Source organism: Lepidothrix coronata, unplaced genomic scaffold (genome assembly GCF_001604755.1).
Source record: "Lepidothrix coronata isolate B3197 unplaced genomic scaffold, Lepidothrix_coronata-1.0 Scaffold23, whole genome shotgun sequence".
Classification (NCBI taxonomy): Eukaryota; Metazoa; Chordata; class Aves; order Passeriformes; family Pipridae; genus Lepidothrix; species Lepidothrix coronata.
In genome coordinates, this window is record NW_016690203.1 from 7,193,428 (window position 1) to 7,209,473 (window position 16,046).

A 16,046-nucleotide genomic window follows, 5' to 3' on the forward strand; every position below is an offset into this window, starting at 1 on the left:
CTCTATCACTCATGCTGCGTTGCAGAGGGGGTTTAGATCTTCCTCTCCCTCGCTGGGAATGTGCACGCACACAGACGTGTTGGCAGTGATTTATTACACAACGCTGCTCCGGTGTTCGTGCGACGCCCAAGAAACCTTCCTCCTCTGGTTCTGCTGCTGTGCAGGATGAGGTCCTGGGGCTGAGCAGAGGGAGGGCTCCACGTTCTGGCTCTCCCCAGCAGCGTGGGGATTGCCGAGCCCTGCCCCTGTGAACGGGAGCAGTGCTGCAGCGCAGGCTCAGAGCCGCCGTCCTCGCAGCTTGGCTGCGACCACGGGATATCTCTGAAGGACGGGGTGTCCTTGGAGGCAGGTGGGGAGGGTTCCTGGCAGCGAGGCGTGGGTGAGCGCCGTCCCACTCCTTCCTCCCATCCTCCCTTCTGCCACCAAGGTGCAGCACCCGTCCAAGAGCAGATTTCTGGAGGGGAAGGGGCCCCAGGGCAGCAGCCTCCATCCAGCTGTAGTGGGGAGATTCTCAACTCCCTCTGCCCTCACCAGAGCAGCCTCTGGGGTCCTGGGTCTGGTCCTGCCATGGTCCCATCCAGCGCCGGGCTACTCTGCCTCTCCATCCCTGAGCAAATTAAAGTGGGACTTTAGCAAAGCCCCTGCTAAAGCTTCTAAGCAGGTGCCCGCTCCTGTTAACGAAGAGCAAATCAGTGACATAAGACAGACAGCCCGGATAATCGCAGCGGGTCTGGCTCCCACGGGGACACCGGTAGGTGAAGCTGGTCCTCGACCTGCAGCCAAGGATAGGGCTTTAGCGATGCTCCTGCTTCCCTGGGGTCAGCTCCTCCTTCCCAGCAGCTCCCAGAGGAGCCAGGGTAGATGACAGTGTCACCTGGGGGCTGTGTGGAGCAAAATGAGTCTTTCCCAGGTGCTCGGCCACCAGCACCAGTGCCAGCCCAAACTGACATCCACTGTTGGCTCCTTGGAGGGCTCTTTCCACCCCGCTGGATGAGGAATGGCCTCATAAAACCCCTGCTGGCTCTTGGAGTGAAGGGTAGTGCCGAGCTTGGCCACTGTTGGTGCTGGTGGGGCAGACCACTGGGGTGCTGCCCATCTTCATGCTCTGGGATGTTCTCAGCTTCTCCTCTGTGGCTGCCCTGAACACACTGAGGGTAAATAAATAGTCTGAAAACGAGGCCAAAACAGCAGGTTGCAGAGCTCTGGTGTGTCCGAGGGGACAGCCCATTGCTCTTCCCATGTTCCCTGGTGAAGTCTGGGGTCTGGTGCATCCTCCTGAAGGGCCAGTGTGGGTTCAAGCACAGCAGTGCAGGCCAGCAGTGAGATGGAGGTTTGGGGACCCTGGCTGTCCCTCCTTGGTCAGCAGTGGGTGTTGCTGCTGCTGTGCTGCAGGAACTCGGCTCCGGCTGCCCTTTACCCCCCACTCTCTGTTCAGTCCGCAGTGCCCGCTCCCAACTTTGCCATGCCCGTGACGGTGCCGGTGACCAACCAAAACACGCTGCAGTTCAGCAACCCGGGCAGCTCGCTGGTGACCCAGTCCCTGGTGACCTCGTCGCTGACAGACCCCCGGCTCCTGTCGCCGCAGCAGCCGGCACTGCAGAGGAACACGGTGTCCCCGGGGCTGCCGCAGCGGCCAGCCAGCGCAGGTGAGCCACGCCGTGACCCTTCACACCCTCCCCTCCCCATCCTCCCTGCCCAGAGCCTGGCTGGGCATGCAGCACCCAGCACAGGGCATCCCGGGTGGCAGGGGACGCCCCTGCTGCCTCCATCCCCTACCCAGGGGTCCATGTCCCAGCATCCGTGGGTGGCAGGAGCAGCCTGGAAGTGTTGTTGCCCCTGGCTGTGTGCTCCTGTCCTCTTGCCAGAGGTTGATGCCCCCAGTTTGCGCCTTGGCCCCAAATGAAGGGCAACCCCCCCGCCTTACCCAGATCTCTTTGAGAGCTGGATCCCCGCAGGGATCTGTTTCAAGGTTGGACAGCACAAGATGAGTCACCCAGCGCCATTCCCAGGCTTGGGGGTGGCTGTTGGCATCCCGCTTGCCGGTGGCACTCCGGTGACATGGGACTGCTGCCTAAAAAGGGCTGTTCTGAGTCGGGCCGGGCTGGTTGCAGTTGGTCCCAGTGATTACTCATGTGGCTCTGCTGACAGATTGGAGGAGCCATCATTTCCAGCAGGGACCGGTGATGGGTGGCGGAGGGCGGGGTGGGGGAGAGGAGTTGTCACCCGTGTCCCCTGCAGTGCCGGGGGGGGCGACGAGGACGACGTGTGACCACAGCCCAGCTCTCCCACAGTGCGATCATAAATAATAATAGCGTGCAGAAAGCCCCTGCCTGCTATTTTGGGTGTCACAGATGGTCTGTGAAAGTTGCATGGGCTGCAAAATGGCAGAGCCGGTGCCTGTGACTGCCTGGACGTCTGGGCGGTGGGTGCTTGGCTCTGGCCCCCCAGAGCTGTGAAAGCTCGGGGGGGCTCTGCAAAGGGGGTGGATTTGGGGAGAAGGGCTGGGAGGTGCCTCCAGAAGCACGTTATATGGTGGGTTGGGGCGAGCACAGCAAATTGCCTGGCTGGGATGCAGTAGGAGCCATGGTTCAGAGATGGCTTGTTTGCTCACTGCTCTCCCCTCAGGGGGTCTTTGAGGTGCCTTGAAGTGCTCAGGTATCAGTATCAGGATGAAGCCCCAGACTTGCAGGACAGGGCTCATTCCGTTCTAAGCCTGGTCCCACAGAGCAGCATCTCACTGCAGACAGGGCAGCAGAACCCTCCTCAGGCACGGGCAGCCAGCGCTCTGGCTGCAGGGATCTCCGCCCTCTCACAGGCCCCTCGGCTGAGAACAGAAGAGGCTCCCTGGTAAAACAGACCCCGCTGGGGGCTCGCCGTTTCCAGCTCGCTCGCTGCTCGTTTGAGGGGGATCATTTTGTGGTTGCGAGTGCAGAGGTGTTCCAAGTCCGGCCATCTGTGTCTCATTCGCTCGCTGCCTGGGACACAGAAGAAATCCTGCGTGTGGGAGCCAGGGCCTCGCATGTTAGAAAAACTCCCTTTTTTCCCTTAAATTTTTTTTTTAGCACTGCACCGGAGCTGGGAGTGTTGTTTCCAAAGCAAATGCGCAGCGAGTGCTGGGTGGGTGCCTTTGCACTGCCCAGTGCCATCGGTTCGGGGGTGGGAGAAGGGCAGACAAGGGGTTGTATAGGGCTGGGAGCAGGGTTGGCATCACTCACCCAAGGGAGTGAGCTCACTTCAGCAGCCTGGGCACCAGAGGCTGGGGTGCAAGTGGAGTCCCACAGCAGGGCACAGCCCTAAAATCCTGGTGGGTTCCCTCCTCCAGGACTTTAGAGGCACCAGGACCTCTGGCTTTACAGCCCCGTTCCTTGAAGGGAGGATGCTGTGGTGACATGTCTGCCACATTTTGTGGGTCACCTTGCCCTTTCTCAAGCTCTACAATATTTGGGACCACTTCTGTTCCCAACCCTGCTCCCATGTGGGGAGCAACTGTACTACCCTGCACAGCAATGGCTCAGCCCTCCTGCCTTCCTCCCGGTGTCAGGGGCTCTCTGCAAACCTGAAGCCAAGAGCCATGGGCTGAATAAAGGTTTCTGTCTCAGGTTTCCCCATCTGGGTTGAGAAGGGCTGGGCGGTGGTTAGAGGTGGGGTTTGGGATCGGAGGCTCCTTGTTCCCCAGCCCAGGGCTCCAGGATGACTGCGGTTGCAGCTTCAGAGCCTCCGTGCCGGCTGTTGGCCACAATCGCCGCCCCCGGCGTAGCCAGGCAGCCCCAGCTGGGGAATAGGTGGCTTTCAGAAGTGACTCCATAACATGGCAGAAAAAAGTCAAATCTTCTTGCAGGAGAGGCAAAATGTTCAGTTTTTTGGGAATGTAAAAGCCCCCTGTCTGTTTTTTCCTGGCCTGGTGGGGAGTGGCAGCACTTTCCAAGCGTTGGGACCGTGGGAGGCCGGATCGTAGCAGCATCCTGGCAGTGCAGGGATGGTTTCCATTCGGCGTGAACATTACAGGGGGGATAGTGTTTCACGTCGTGCTGCTGGGGCTCTCTTCCCCAGCAGCACCGGCCCCGTGTCCCCCAAAGGGGGGCTTGGAATAAAATAGCCGCAGTGTTTTCCAAGCTGCCTCCTTTGGAGCAGGCTCCTGTGCACCTGGCTCCTTCCCAAAGGAAACGGATCTGCCTGGATAATGTTTCCCAACCTGATCACCAGGAATGCTGCTCGTTTCACCCAGGACTTTCTCCTCGGTGCCGCAACCCCACTTATATTCCTCTGCTTTCCTCCATTGTGCTCCTCCCCCACTTCCTGCTCCCCAAAAGTAGGGATGCTCACCCTGTTTCTGTGTGGATGGTGACCCCGTGTTTCCGGTTGCTTTGCAGGGGCGATGCTTGGGGGAGACCTGAACAACACAAACGGAGCCTGCCCAAGCCCTGTGGGTAAGTGAGGAACCTTTCAGCCCTATGCCCAGGGCCCCGTGTGCCACTCCTGCCCATGGTTTCCCCATGGAAAGGAAAGGATAGGATTTTGCTTTGCTATTCAGCGGGAAGCGCTGGGGAAAATTTTGCTGCCATTGGCAGTGGGAGAAGTTGGCATGTGGAGCTCTAGCCTTTGTGGGGAGTGCTGGTTTCAGTGAAGACCCCAGAGACTGAGGCGTGTCCATCTCCCCTGGGTCTCTGGGATTGCTGAAGATCAGAGAAGTGATCCCCGAGAACCAGGATTTGGGCAGCACTGGGTTTAGCTCCTCACGCTGCAGCCAGTTCCCCCCCTGACCTCAGGTGATCAATTAACACTCAGTTCCTCCTCACGCTTGGGCCCTGTAAAGCAACTTTACTGCAAGGAAAAAAGCTCATTAAGGTCCCTTTCCACTGCGAGAGCCTCAATGCTAACAAGGCTCAGGCCTTGTGGCTCAGCTCCCTGGCTGTAAAATGCATTAACAACATCTCCATCCCCATGTCTGCCTCTGCCATCTGCAGGCTGAGGGTGTCAGCCCAGTGCTGTGTGGGCACAGCACAAAAACCAGTGATGGCCCCAGGTCCTGCTGGGAAGCTGCTGCAGGCCATGGGCTTGGGCTTGGGCTTGGCAGGGTGGATGCCATCCATCCCGGGGTGAAGGCAGCCTTGCTCCAGGAGCATGGTTTCTCACACCCTCCAGGCCTTTTTGCAGCAGGGCTCCAGCTGACAGCACAGAGTAGGAGTGTGAAATTCCACATTGCCCCAATTAAAACCACATTGGAGCTGGGTCCCGCCGGTTGTGTGGATGGGGCTGGTCCAGTTGCGGTTCGGCAGCACTGTGGCCGCCTGTCCCTGTGCCCTGCACCACAGCCCCTCCTGGGAATAGTCTTTTCCCTGTGCTGGGCAGCAGCCATGCCAGTGCCAGCGGGATTTCTTCCCAGCTGCGCCTCCAGAGCAGCCCCTGCCAGGGCGGTTTGGGAGGCTGCATCTCCTCGGGGCCTCGCAGTGCCCGACACGAAGCTTTGCTGCTCCTTGAGGGCAGAGGGAAGGGGCCGTCGTGCCCCGGCCGCCAGGCACCTTGGCGGCCCCGGTCCCCCCGCCGCCCCCACGTCAGCTGTCGGGAGCAGCCGTGGCGGTCGGAGCTTGGCAGGGCCCGTGAATGTCACCATTGACGTCACCGGAGCATTCCCCGCGTTCCTGCCGCCACTGCAGGAAACGGGTGTGAGGAGCAGGGACAGCCCGGCCGGGGCCAGCCCCGGACCCCCGCTGTCCCCGGCCCCCTGCCCGCCCCGGGGCTCCCCTCACGGCTGCGGGAGGGGAGCGTGGCTCTGGCTCTGGCTCTGGCACTGCGCTTGCGGTTTTCAGATACCTGGGACATCTCTTCCTCCTCCTTCTCCTCCTCCTCCTCCTCCTTGCAGTCTCTGCAGCACTGAGTGATCACCTGCTGCCTCTGAGTCATCAGCTGCGGGTGCCTCTGGCTGGATCCTGCAGCGATGTATCCCGGCTGTATCCCGGCTGTATCCCTGCCCGTGCACCACAGCGTGTGCCACCCTCGGGATGCGGCACCCGGCCCACCCTGCCTGCCCCGAGAAGGGGATGCTGAGCCCTGGCTGTCCCCAGTTTGCTCAGATTCACACTGGGGTGGTGCAAAGGCAGCCCAGAGTGCTTCACTTTTAGACCTCTTTTTTGGGGGGTGGGGCCTTTGCTGGGAAATCCAGGCAGGAGCACAGCCCTTCTCTCTCTGGCTCACTGGGGTGGCCAGGTCCAGGCTGGGTGGAGACAGTGATGACAATGCTCAAGGCCACCTGCCTTTTGGGGTGAGTGGCAGCACTGAAACCCAAACCAGCTCCCCTCCAGCACAGGGGCCACCCCGATCCACACCCCAGGTGACGCACACGATAACGTGCCATGCCTCAAACAGGGAGTCACCATGAGAGCCACGTGTGTACCCATGTTGGTGCCACCTTGGGCAGGAGAATATCAAGGGGTTTAACATTTCTTTTGGCTTATCCATGGCCACTGGCACTGTGGGTAGCAAAGGTCACCCGGGGAATTTCTGCACCTTTGTTGTTAATAAATCTAAAAGCCAGTGGCCTTGTGAGCGGGACACTGACAGCTCACGGTACCGGGACCTGATGCACCAGGCACATGCCTTATGCAGGGCTGTTCACAGTGATTCAGGCCTGGAGGACACCTCACTGGGGACAGGAAAGCTGGTCCTCTCCCTCCATCAGGAACATGGATACTGGAGTTGCCAGCCTGCAGCAGCCTGGCCACCACGGGCATCCCTGATGGCAGCTCCCAGGCGCCTGGTGGGGCAGCACCTCCCGTCCCTGGCGGCATCGGTGGCATCAGACCCGTGGCTCCCAGGGAGCGTGGCCGTCCCCTGTGCCTGGTTCACCCCATCTCCGCTGCGTTCAGCCCCGGGACAGCTCTGGAGAGGCAGTGGCTGGCACTCGGCCCCCGCACGCTGCGGCTGCGGCGTCACTGCCACAGCCGCCTGCTGAAATGCAGATGCAGCGCAATGGTAGATGTGATTAATAATGCAATCAGCGACCTATTTTTCCTGGTCTAACGTGCAATGAATATGAGGGCTGAATCCTGGTGATTGCTGAACGCCTTTCTATCTTTGGGGCCTATTCAGAAAAAAAAAAACAACCCTCATCAGAACAGTAATCTGATCCAATTTATTCCTTTCCTGATGTTCATCAAATCTTTTCCTTTTTAATTTTTTTCTTCCTTTCCTTTCTTCTTTTTTTTCCCCCTCTTTGCACATAAAATCCTTAAGTGGGGCATCAGGAGGAGGAGGAGGAAGGAACCTCAGATCTTCAGAGGGGCAATGGGAGCAGTGAACTGAGTCCTCACTTGGCCATAGCCCCTTTTTGCTGCTCTGGTACCATAAGGAGACCTTACAAGTGAATGTGCCAGTAATTAATTACCTGCCATGGCAGAGCCGTGGTGCCCGGCCAGAGCATGTAAAGAGCCTCTGATCAGGCCTCTGAGATGTACCAGGTGTTACTGCAGGAACAAAAGGGAGTTCCTGCAGGTTGAGGAGCTGCCCTGGGCACTGGGGACTCGGGGCCACTGCCTACCCTGCCCTCACCCTGCAGGGTGAGCCTGCCTGGGTGTGGGAGGGTGTTGGGGAGCCTGGGGGGATGAGGTGCTGCTCTCCCTGGGAGGAGCATCCATGGAGCCCCGCTGTGGCACTGCTTGCTGTGCATGTGTATTCACCATCACCATGTATTTACCACCATGCATTCACCACTGCCATGCGTTTGTAGAATCATAGAATCATGGAATGATTTGGGTTAGAAGGGACCTTAAAGATCATCTAGTTCCAACCCCCTATCATGGGCAGAGACACCTCCCACTAGACCAGGTCACTCCATTCTGGCCTTGAACACTGCCAGGGTTGGGGCATCCACAACCTCCCTGGGCAACCTGTTCCAGTATCTCACCACCCTAACAGCAAAGAGTTTCATCCTAATATCCAGCCTAAATGTCCCTTCTCTCAGTTTGTACCTGTTCACCACCATGCACTTGCCATTGCCGTGCTTTCACTGCCGTGCATTCTCCATCACACCATGAACTTACCTCCTTCATCTCTGTCACCCATTTTCCTGCAGGAAATGGCTACGTGAGTGCCAGAGCCTCGCCGAGTCTCCTTCCTGTGTCCAATGGCAGCAGCCTGGGCAAGATCATCCCAGCCAAGTCCCCACCGCCACCCTCGCATGGGACGCAGCTCGCTGCCAACAGCCGCAAGCCAGACCTGCGTGTGATCACCTCGCAGAGCGGGAAGGGGCTGATGCACCACCTGGTGAGTGCCCGTGGGTCTGTCGGGACACCAGCTGGGGTGGGAGCGGGTCCCCTGGCAGTGGACAGGCCGCAGGGGGACTCGGTGCTGGAGCAGATGCAGGGCAGGCGCCTGTTCCATGCAGTAGTAGTGGAAGCTGGCTGGGGCTGTGCCGGCAGGGAGATCTGAGGAGGAAGGTTTGGATTCCCATTGTGGTGCCGGCGAGCGCGGGGTGCGGCGGGGATGGGGCGCTCGAGTTAACGGTGCCTCTCGGTTCTCTCCCTGTTCTCCCGCGGGCAGACCGAGGACCACTTGGCTCTGGTGAGTTCCCTCTGAGTGTGCATGGCGGCAGGGTGGGACGTGGGCCACTTGTCCCCCTTGGTCCCCACACCCTGCCCTGGCTTGACGGAGGCGTGGAGCATGCGGAGGGGGTGGACACTGGCTCCTTTGCCCTCCGTTGGGAATGTGGTGGGATGTGGGCACCAAACACACATCCAGTCCTGCCTCAGAAAATCAATCCCAGGAAAAATGCACTTATAGGAAAATCGAGTACCCTATGAAAAAGAAGGAGCTGACATGAGCTGTAAAGCACCTGTTTCTCTACCAAGGCCAAAAGAGTTGTGCTGGTCACCCCAGGGAGGTGAGCCAGGGTCCCTTTGGGGGCTGTAGAGCCAAGCTGGGCACCGCCACTGGCCTGGACCTGCCCCATGGGCTTTGCTGGAGCCACCACAGTTACAGCACGGGAAGACCTGGTCCATTGCCAGCACATGAGAGACAGGGAGTAAATCAGGCTCTTCCCATATTAAGGATATTATTTAAAGCCTGTGTAAATCCATGGGCTGGCTAGTGCAGTCCCTAAACCTCCCTTGTGCACGGGGCACTTTTCCGTGTTATTTTTATGGCTTTTTTTTCCTCTTCCTGCCAGCAAAGTGAATGCCACCTTGTTTGTGGCAATGATTCACTCTGCTCCGTTGCTATTCTGGTGCAGGGCAGATGGGCGACAGGTCAGCGCAGCGAGGGAAGGGCAAGAGCTGCTGCAGGATGCAGATCACAGCCGGGGAAAAGCTCTCCAAAACACAGGAGTAAGCCAGTCCCTCTGGCAGCCTGCAAGGAGACACTCTTGGCCAGGGCAGGGATGGGCCAGGGCTTTGGCAGACGTGGATTCTTTCTTTTGCTCTTTGTGCCCCCAAACCCTTCTTGCTTAGTGGCCCCCTCCCAGCAGCTCCCTGCCTCAGTTTCCCCATGTGCAGAGAGAGAGCAGTCACTCCCTTCCTCCCGGTCTGCTCATCCCCATTCCCACTGCCCAAGGCGTTCCCAGGCTCCGGGAAGTGAAGAACATCCTCTCCACAGCTGAGGTGGCAGAAGGGAGGTGGAGGGTGATGAAATACGGTGAGTGGGGGACAGGGACTTTGGCACAGCTGGATCGGGAAAGGGAATGCAGAGCATTGTCCCTGCTGATCCCTCCTGTCCGGTACAGCTGCCCCCCTGCTCCATTAACCTTCTCCCTAGATTTGCTCCCTCCATATTGCTCAACCTACACACCAGATCCTCTCTCCAAATGGCAGCTCCCACCTCTTTCCAGGCAGCAGCGGGATGAGTCAGCGGCCCCTCCGCTGCGTCCTGCCCCTCTGCCCAGAGCCTCTGCCGGCAGCCCCAGCCCTGCCAGCCCCGGCTCTGCTCCTGCAGCTTTGGGCTCTGAGCACACTCTGCTCCTTTAGAGGGTTCAGAGAGGCATCCCCCCATTTGTCTCCACTCTTCTAACACAGGATCCATTCGCGGAGCCCACAGCAACGCATGGGCTCCCTGGGAGCATGTGCATGGTTTGGTGCCAGCTGGAATGGCAGTTTGCAACTGGAGCATTGTGTGTGGGCATGGAGTGTGAGTGGCCCGGGGTGGGGGGCAGCTTCCACACCTCCTCTCTGCATGGATTGGGGTGAAAAGCAGGATGACATCCCTGCACTCGCCTTGTGATTCCCAAGGCTGATATGCTTGGCGCAGCCCGTGTCCCAGCAGCCCAGCCCTCCAGAGTGGCCACACTTGTCCCTGTGCCTCTGCTCTCCTGGGAAAGCTGCAGAGCCCCAGAGCAAGGGGCAGAGGTGATGGGGCTGAGGGCTGCATCCTGCTGAGCTGGCTCGGGGTCCAGTACACGCAGGAGAGGGATGGGGCTGGGTCCTGCTCTCTGTGGAGGCATTTCTTGCCGTGTCCTTAACCCATGGCAGTGGGCATGGCCGAGGGTGCCTGCCAGCAGGATGCCTGCCAGGAAAACCCGCTTCTAGAGCCCAGGGCTTTAGCAATTAGAGTCCTGGTAATCGCCTTCCCCGGGCGGGCGGCGGGAGGGACCTGCGGGCTGGGCACCATGTGGGCGTAGGGTGTGCAAATCCAGCACAGCCGGGTGCTATCACCCTCTGGAGGTGGCCAGGGCAGGGTTTGAGCCTCCAGCCTTATCCCGGGAGAGTCCCCATGGCCATGAAGCATTGCATGGTCCATGCCCAGCCCTCCAAGGCCCTGGAAGCCCTCGGTGTGGGAGGAAGGCTCCTCGCTGTGTGCTGAGGGCGCAGCCAGCCTCGTGCCAGGCATGATTTAAGCTGGGCACTGCCCCAGTCTTCACAGGGTGACGTGTGCTGGGGTGCTTCGGATTAGAGGCAAGCCTCTTGAGTCTGATTTAAATCAGATCAGCAGAGACAGTCCAGATTATCTGCCTTGTAAACAGGGCTGAATCTGACCTGTAGATCCGCCCACGTAACTGCCTGGAAAACCACAGGGGGAGGCTGGCGTGCACTGGTCCAAGGGCAGAATTTTTCCACAGTGGACCTGCTAATGCCTGAGTCACACAAACCTCTTGAGGGCACCGAGCTGGCAGGTTGCTGAGCACTGGACTTCAAGTTTAGGGATGCCACAGAGTCCCTTTAAAATCCTGAGGCCAATGCTCAGCATCCTCAGCTTCCCTTGAGGCAGATCTTGGCCACTGGAGCTGCAGGGAAGAGGATGTGTCGGCTCTGCGCTGCCTTGGCTGGTCCTGGTGGTCCCTTTGTCACTCCTTGGTAGCCCAGCAAACCTCACACACAACCTCTGGAAAGCAGGGAGGAATAGTCTGAAGCATCCTGCTGACATTTGCCCCCCATGCACAGAGGGACAGGCTGGTCCTGGTGGGTGAAGCCCAGCCCTGGGCAGGAAGGGGACATAAGGCCAAGTGACCTGCAGATGAGTGTCACAAGGTCCAGAGTGGCAGTAGCTGGTGTGGTTTGCACTTTGCTTTGTTGCAGTGTGGAATGGCGAGAGGATCAATCCTGCTTATCCCACAGTCTCTGTACTCAACCCCAGTGCATGCCCAGGGGGTCTTGAGGGGCCACAACCCACAAAGACGACAGAGTCCAACCATCTGGGTTTTAATTCCCTTCCTGTTTGCTCCCACAGCAGAACACGCAGAGGTTGGGTGTCTCCCAAGCAACTCACTCTCTGACCACACCAGTTGTTTCCGTGGCGACTCCGAGTTTGCTGACACAGGGGCTGCCCTTCTCTGCCATGCCCACAGCGTACAACACAGGTAAGAGCAGTGGCCAGGTCTGAGCTCTCCACTGAGCGAATTAACAGGAGAGGGAAATGTGCTGCTGCAGGGATGTGCCTGTGCTCTCCGAGCAGCTGCATCGTCGCTCACGGAACTTGCTGCTGCAAGACATGGTTGAGTCCGAAGGTTCCACAGGATTAAAATCAAGGGGAAAGTCATTATATAAATGCTGTCATAGCCAGAAGGGCTGTGAGGGCTGATCCTGCCCCGCTGTAGCCCATCAAACTGTGCAAGTGGATGCTAATTACAGCTACACCCATCCCTGGGCTCTCCAGAGCTCGGGGGATGCTGTAATAGGGGCTTAATGACAATGAGCGTAGGCCCCCAAAAGTTTGGGAAGAATGCAAACCAGCCTGCTCGTAGGCACACCTGATTCAGGCTGGCGGGGTTCAAGCCAGCCCGAGGCGACGGTGACAGCACAGTTGCCCAAGCAAAGGGGTTGTTCATCTGCCACCTGTCAGACCTCCGTGAGAACTTTGAGGACTTGCTGGTTGCCTGTGTAACTTGCTCTGAGCTCAGAGGAAAGTTTGCAAAAATGTAAAAAGCTGCTTGTCTGGAAGAACCCAGAACAGGCGTGTTGGGAACTCCCTCTCCTAAATTAGTAGGTGTAGCCCTGAAGATGCCGGTTGTGCGTGATGAGGCTCCTCTCCCCGCGTGGCAGCCGGCGCTGGCCGTGCCGTTCGCCAGCCAGGCTGGGCACAGCCAGAGTCCCCAAAATAGGTTTTAATTGAGCCCTGTGCTGCTGCTCAGGGCGGAGGGGCTGAATTTCAGCTCTCTGTAGTTATTTTCTCTCAGAGCTGACCACGGGCAGAGCCGTGTTCCTGCCCGAGCACCAGCGGTGTCTGTGCCACGGGGTTTGCTGTGGGGGTGAGCGTGGGGGGCATCGCTATGGGGTGCAAACTCCAAGCCTGGGCTGTTGCCACTTGTTTTACGAGGGCTGCCCTGTTAATTAAGTGGGAATTATCTCGATTTGTGAAGGATCTTGAGCACAAGGAGTGGCTGAGGGAGCTGGGGGAGCTCAGCCTGGAGGAAAGGAGGCTCAGAGGGACTCCCTCACTGTCTACAACTTCCTGACAGGAGGATGGAGCCAGGTGGGGTTCGGGTTCTTCACCCAGGTAAAAAGTGACAGGACAAGAGGAAATGGCCTCAAGTTGTGCCAGAGAAGGTTTGGGTTGGATATTAGGGAAAATTTCATTATGGTAGAGGTGGTCAGGCATTGGAACAGGCTGCCCAGGGCAGTGGTGGTGTCACCATGCCTGGAGGGATTTAACATATGTGTGGATGTGGCACTTGGGGACATGAGTTAGTGGTGGCCTTGGCAATGTTGGGGGAATGGCTGGACTTGATGGTCCTGGATAGCTTTTCCAACCTAGATAATTCCATGATTCTGTGATGCTGCCAGGATGATCATCTTGTGGGTCACTGTGGGGTGCAGATACCCTGAGCGAACTCCCAGCCTGAGGCGTTGCCACTTATTCTTTCCAGGACTCACCTGTTAATTGAGTGGGAATTGTCTGGATTTCAAGTGGGTGCAGTTGTGCCAAGCTGCCTGGCCAGGGTTACGTGCCCTTTCCCATGCCGGCTCCGCAGCTGGATTCAGTCAAGCCCAACCATTCCCAGCTCTGTGATCCAGAGAGGCTCCAGCTCCAGCCCTGGTGGGGGCTGTGGGGGCGGCCACTGTAACCAGTGGGTGTCTGGAGCTCCCGAACCAGAACGGCCGGTGCGGGAGGTGAAGGACGTTGGGTGGGGTGTGCCGGGGATCCGCCGGCGGCGTTGGCAGCGGTTCAGCACCAGCACAGCCACCTCTGTGTGTGCTGCTGGGGCGGGGACAGCTGAAACCACGAGACACCCAAAATTAGAGAAAGGGGGAGGGAGAGGGCACGGGGAAGGTTCGATTGACCTGTGGGTCCGTGGTGTCTGTGTCAGGTGTTGACGTGGCCGACCAAGAATTGACCATCTCCAGGAGCAGCAGCACTTTCCCCCCAGTTTTCTCCATCGTCGTTCCCACCCCTTGTAAAATCCCCCCTTGGTGTGGGGTGCTCCACGGGGATTTGGGATGTTCCCGAGGTCCTATAGGGGAAGGGCATCGTCCTGCAAGCGTGGGGGGGTACCGGGATGTGAGGTGTCCGTGGGGAGGGACACGGTGGCTGCTGAATGTCCCCATGGCGGGTGGGGAGCGCCCCCTGCTGTCACACGGGGGGGTGACCCAGGTAGGGGTGACGGTGCCTCAGACACAGGTGGGGATGCCCCAGATACAGGTGAGGATGCCCCAGGTAGGGGTGACGGTGCCTCAGGCACAGGTGGGGATGCCCCAACTGTGGGTGAAGGTGCCCCAGGTACAGGTGAGGATGCTCCAGGTATGGGTGAAGGTGCCTCAGGCACAGGTGGGGATGCCCCAGGTATGGGTGGGGATGCCCCAGGTATGGGTGAAGGTGCCTCAGGCACAGATGGGGATGCCCCAGCTGTGGGTGAAGGTGCCCCAGGTAGGGGTGAGGATGCTCCAGGTATGGGTGGGTCTCACCAGCTGTTGGAGGTTCGCTGCCCAGGGAGGGGAGGACATGTGTGTCTGTGCTCTGTATACCCAGCTGGAGGGTGGCTGTGCGGTGTCTCACATGCCCACAGTCCTTCCTGGGGGGAGCTGGATGCAGCTGCACCATGGGGCTGCCCCTTCCACTGCTCTGCCTGGGGGATAATGGCACCGGTGGGTGTTGGGGGTGTGGAGAGTCCTGCCAGCCTTGAGGCCAGAAGGCAACTGGATATAAGGAGGAAATGGTTTATGCTGAGGGTGCTGAGACACTGGCACAGCTTCCCAGAGAAGCTGTGGCTGCCCCATGCCTGGAAGTGTTCAAGGCTGGGTTGCATGAGGCTTGGAGCAACCTGGGACAGTGGAAGGTGACCCTGCAGGTTGGACTAGATGGCCTTTAAAAGGTGCCTTCCACGGCACATAATGCTGTGGTCTAGTTGCCATGGTGTTGTTTGGTCATAGATTGGACTTGATGATCTCAGAGGTCTTTTCTAACCTCCATGATTCTGTGATTCCAGCCCAAGTCATTCCATGGTTCCAAGAGCTGTGTCCTCTAGCTAGCATCCCTGTACCACTTGCAGCACGAGACAATATTCCATACGTTGTGTGTTTGTGTCTCTTGCAGGTCTCCATCTTCTCGCAGTACTCAGGGTGCTGTGGGAGCAGGTTTGACGCTGAAATGACTGAAGGGCTCCTTCTCTTCCAGATTATCAGCTGACGAGCGCTGAGCTGTCCTCGCTGCCAGCATTCAGCTCACCTGGAGGGCTGTCCCTTGGCAACATCTCTGCCTGGCAGCAGCAGCAGCAGCAGCAACAGCAGCAGCAGCAGCAGCAGCAGCAGCAACAGCAGCAGCAGCAGCAGCAGCAACAGCAGCAGCAGCAGCAGCAGCAGCAGCAACAACAGCAGCAGCAGCAGCAGCAACAGCAACAACAGCAGCAACAGCAGCAACAACAGCAGCAGCCGCAGCAGCAGCCGCAGCAGCAGCACCTGGTCCCCGTGTCACTAGGAAACTTAATGTAAGTGGAACAGGTACCAGGGCCACTCAGACAGAAATGGGGAATTCCTCAGAGGTGCCAAACCTGCAGAACTTCAGCTGTAACTCCTCCCTGCTGGGCCCCCGTGGGTCCACGCTGTGTTTCTGGAGGGCAGGAGCAGCTGCAAGAGGAGCCAGCCCAGCCAGCTCAGGAAGTCTGGGGAGTCCTGTCCCTGCCTCTGTCATAGGAGTGACCCAGAGTCCCCAGCTGAGATCAGAGCAGTGGCATGCTCAGGGGTGCTCCAAGAGCTGCATCCTGCTGTCTGTCCACAGCAGGATTGCTCCCTGCTCTCAACTGGGGGGCCAGGATACAGCCAGAGTCAGCATTAGATGGAACAGAAGTTGCAGGATAAGGTGTCTGGAATTGTGTCCTGCTGGTGTAGGAAGAAGGTGGCTTTTAGTATTGCAAATGGATTGCTTTCCTCCAGGGAAGAAAACACTTACATATTGGAGCAGGTTTTCTGAAGTGGATCTCCTTTTAGTCTGAAATAAAGCATCCACACACCAAGTTACTTGGTCAAAATAAAGATTTAAGCAACTTACCTGAGATGACACTGAGTCTGTGGGACAGAAAGAGGCAGGAATTGAAGAGGGGAAATCTGTGACTTTGCCCCAGTCACTGAATCAGACACTCTGATATGCCCAGCATGAAGTGCCGGGTGAATGGATGGAGGAATGGACGGATAGAC

The 16,046-nt window shown here is 58.4% G+C and overlaps 1 protein-coding gene across 5 annotated transcripts in view; it reads left to right on the forward strand.

Moving 5' to 3' along the window:
* The window catches only part of MEF2D (myocyte enhancer factor 2D), a 74,970-nt gene that overhangs the window by 57,859 nt on the left and 1,065 nt on the right, over positions 1-16,046 (forward strand). For 3 of the 5 annotated variants that reach the window (XM_017808463.1, XM_017808464.1, XM_017808462.1), the window contains 6 exons: positions 1,436-1,646; positions 4,371-4,427; positions 8,069-8,259; positions 8,536-8,556; positions 11,650-11,779; positions 15,031-15,340. In XM_017808463.1, coding sequence (XP_017663952.1) covers positions 1,436-1,646; positions 4,371-4,427; positions 8,069-8,259; positions 8,536-8,556; positions 11,650-11,779; positions 15,031-15,340 — 920 coding nt within the window. The remainder of the gene's footprint in view (positions 1-1,435; positions 1,647-4,370; positions 4,428-8,068; positions 8,260-8,535; positions 8,557-11,649; positions 11,780-15,030; positions 15,341-16,046) is intronic. The other 2 variants (XM_017808465.1, XM_017808466.1) reach the window with 2 other exon arrangements.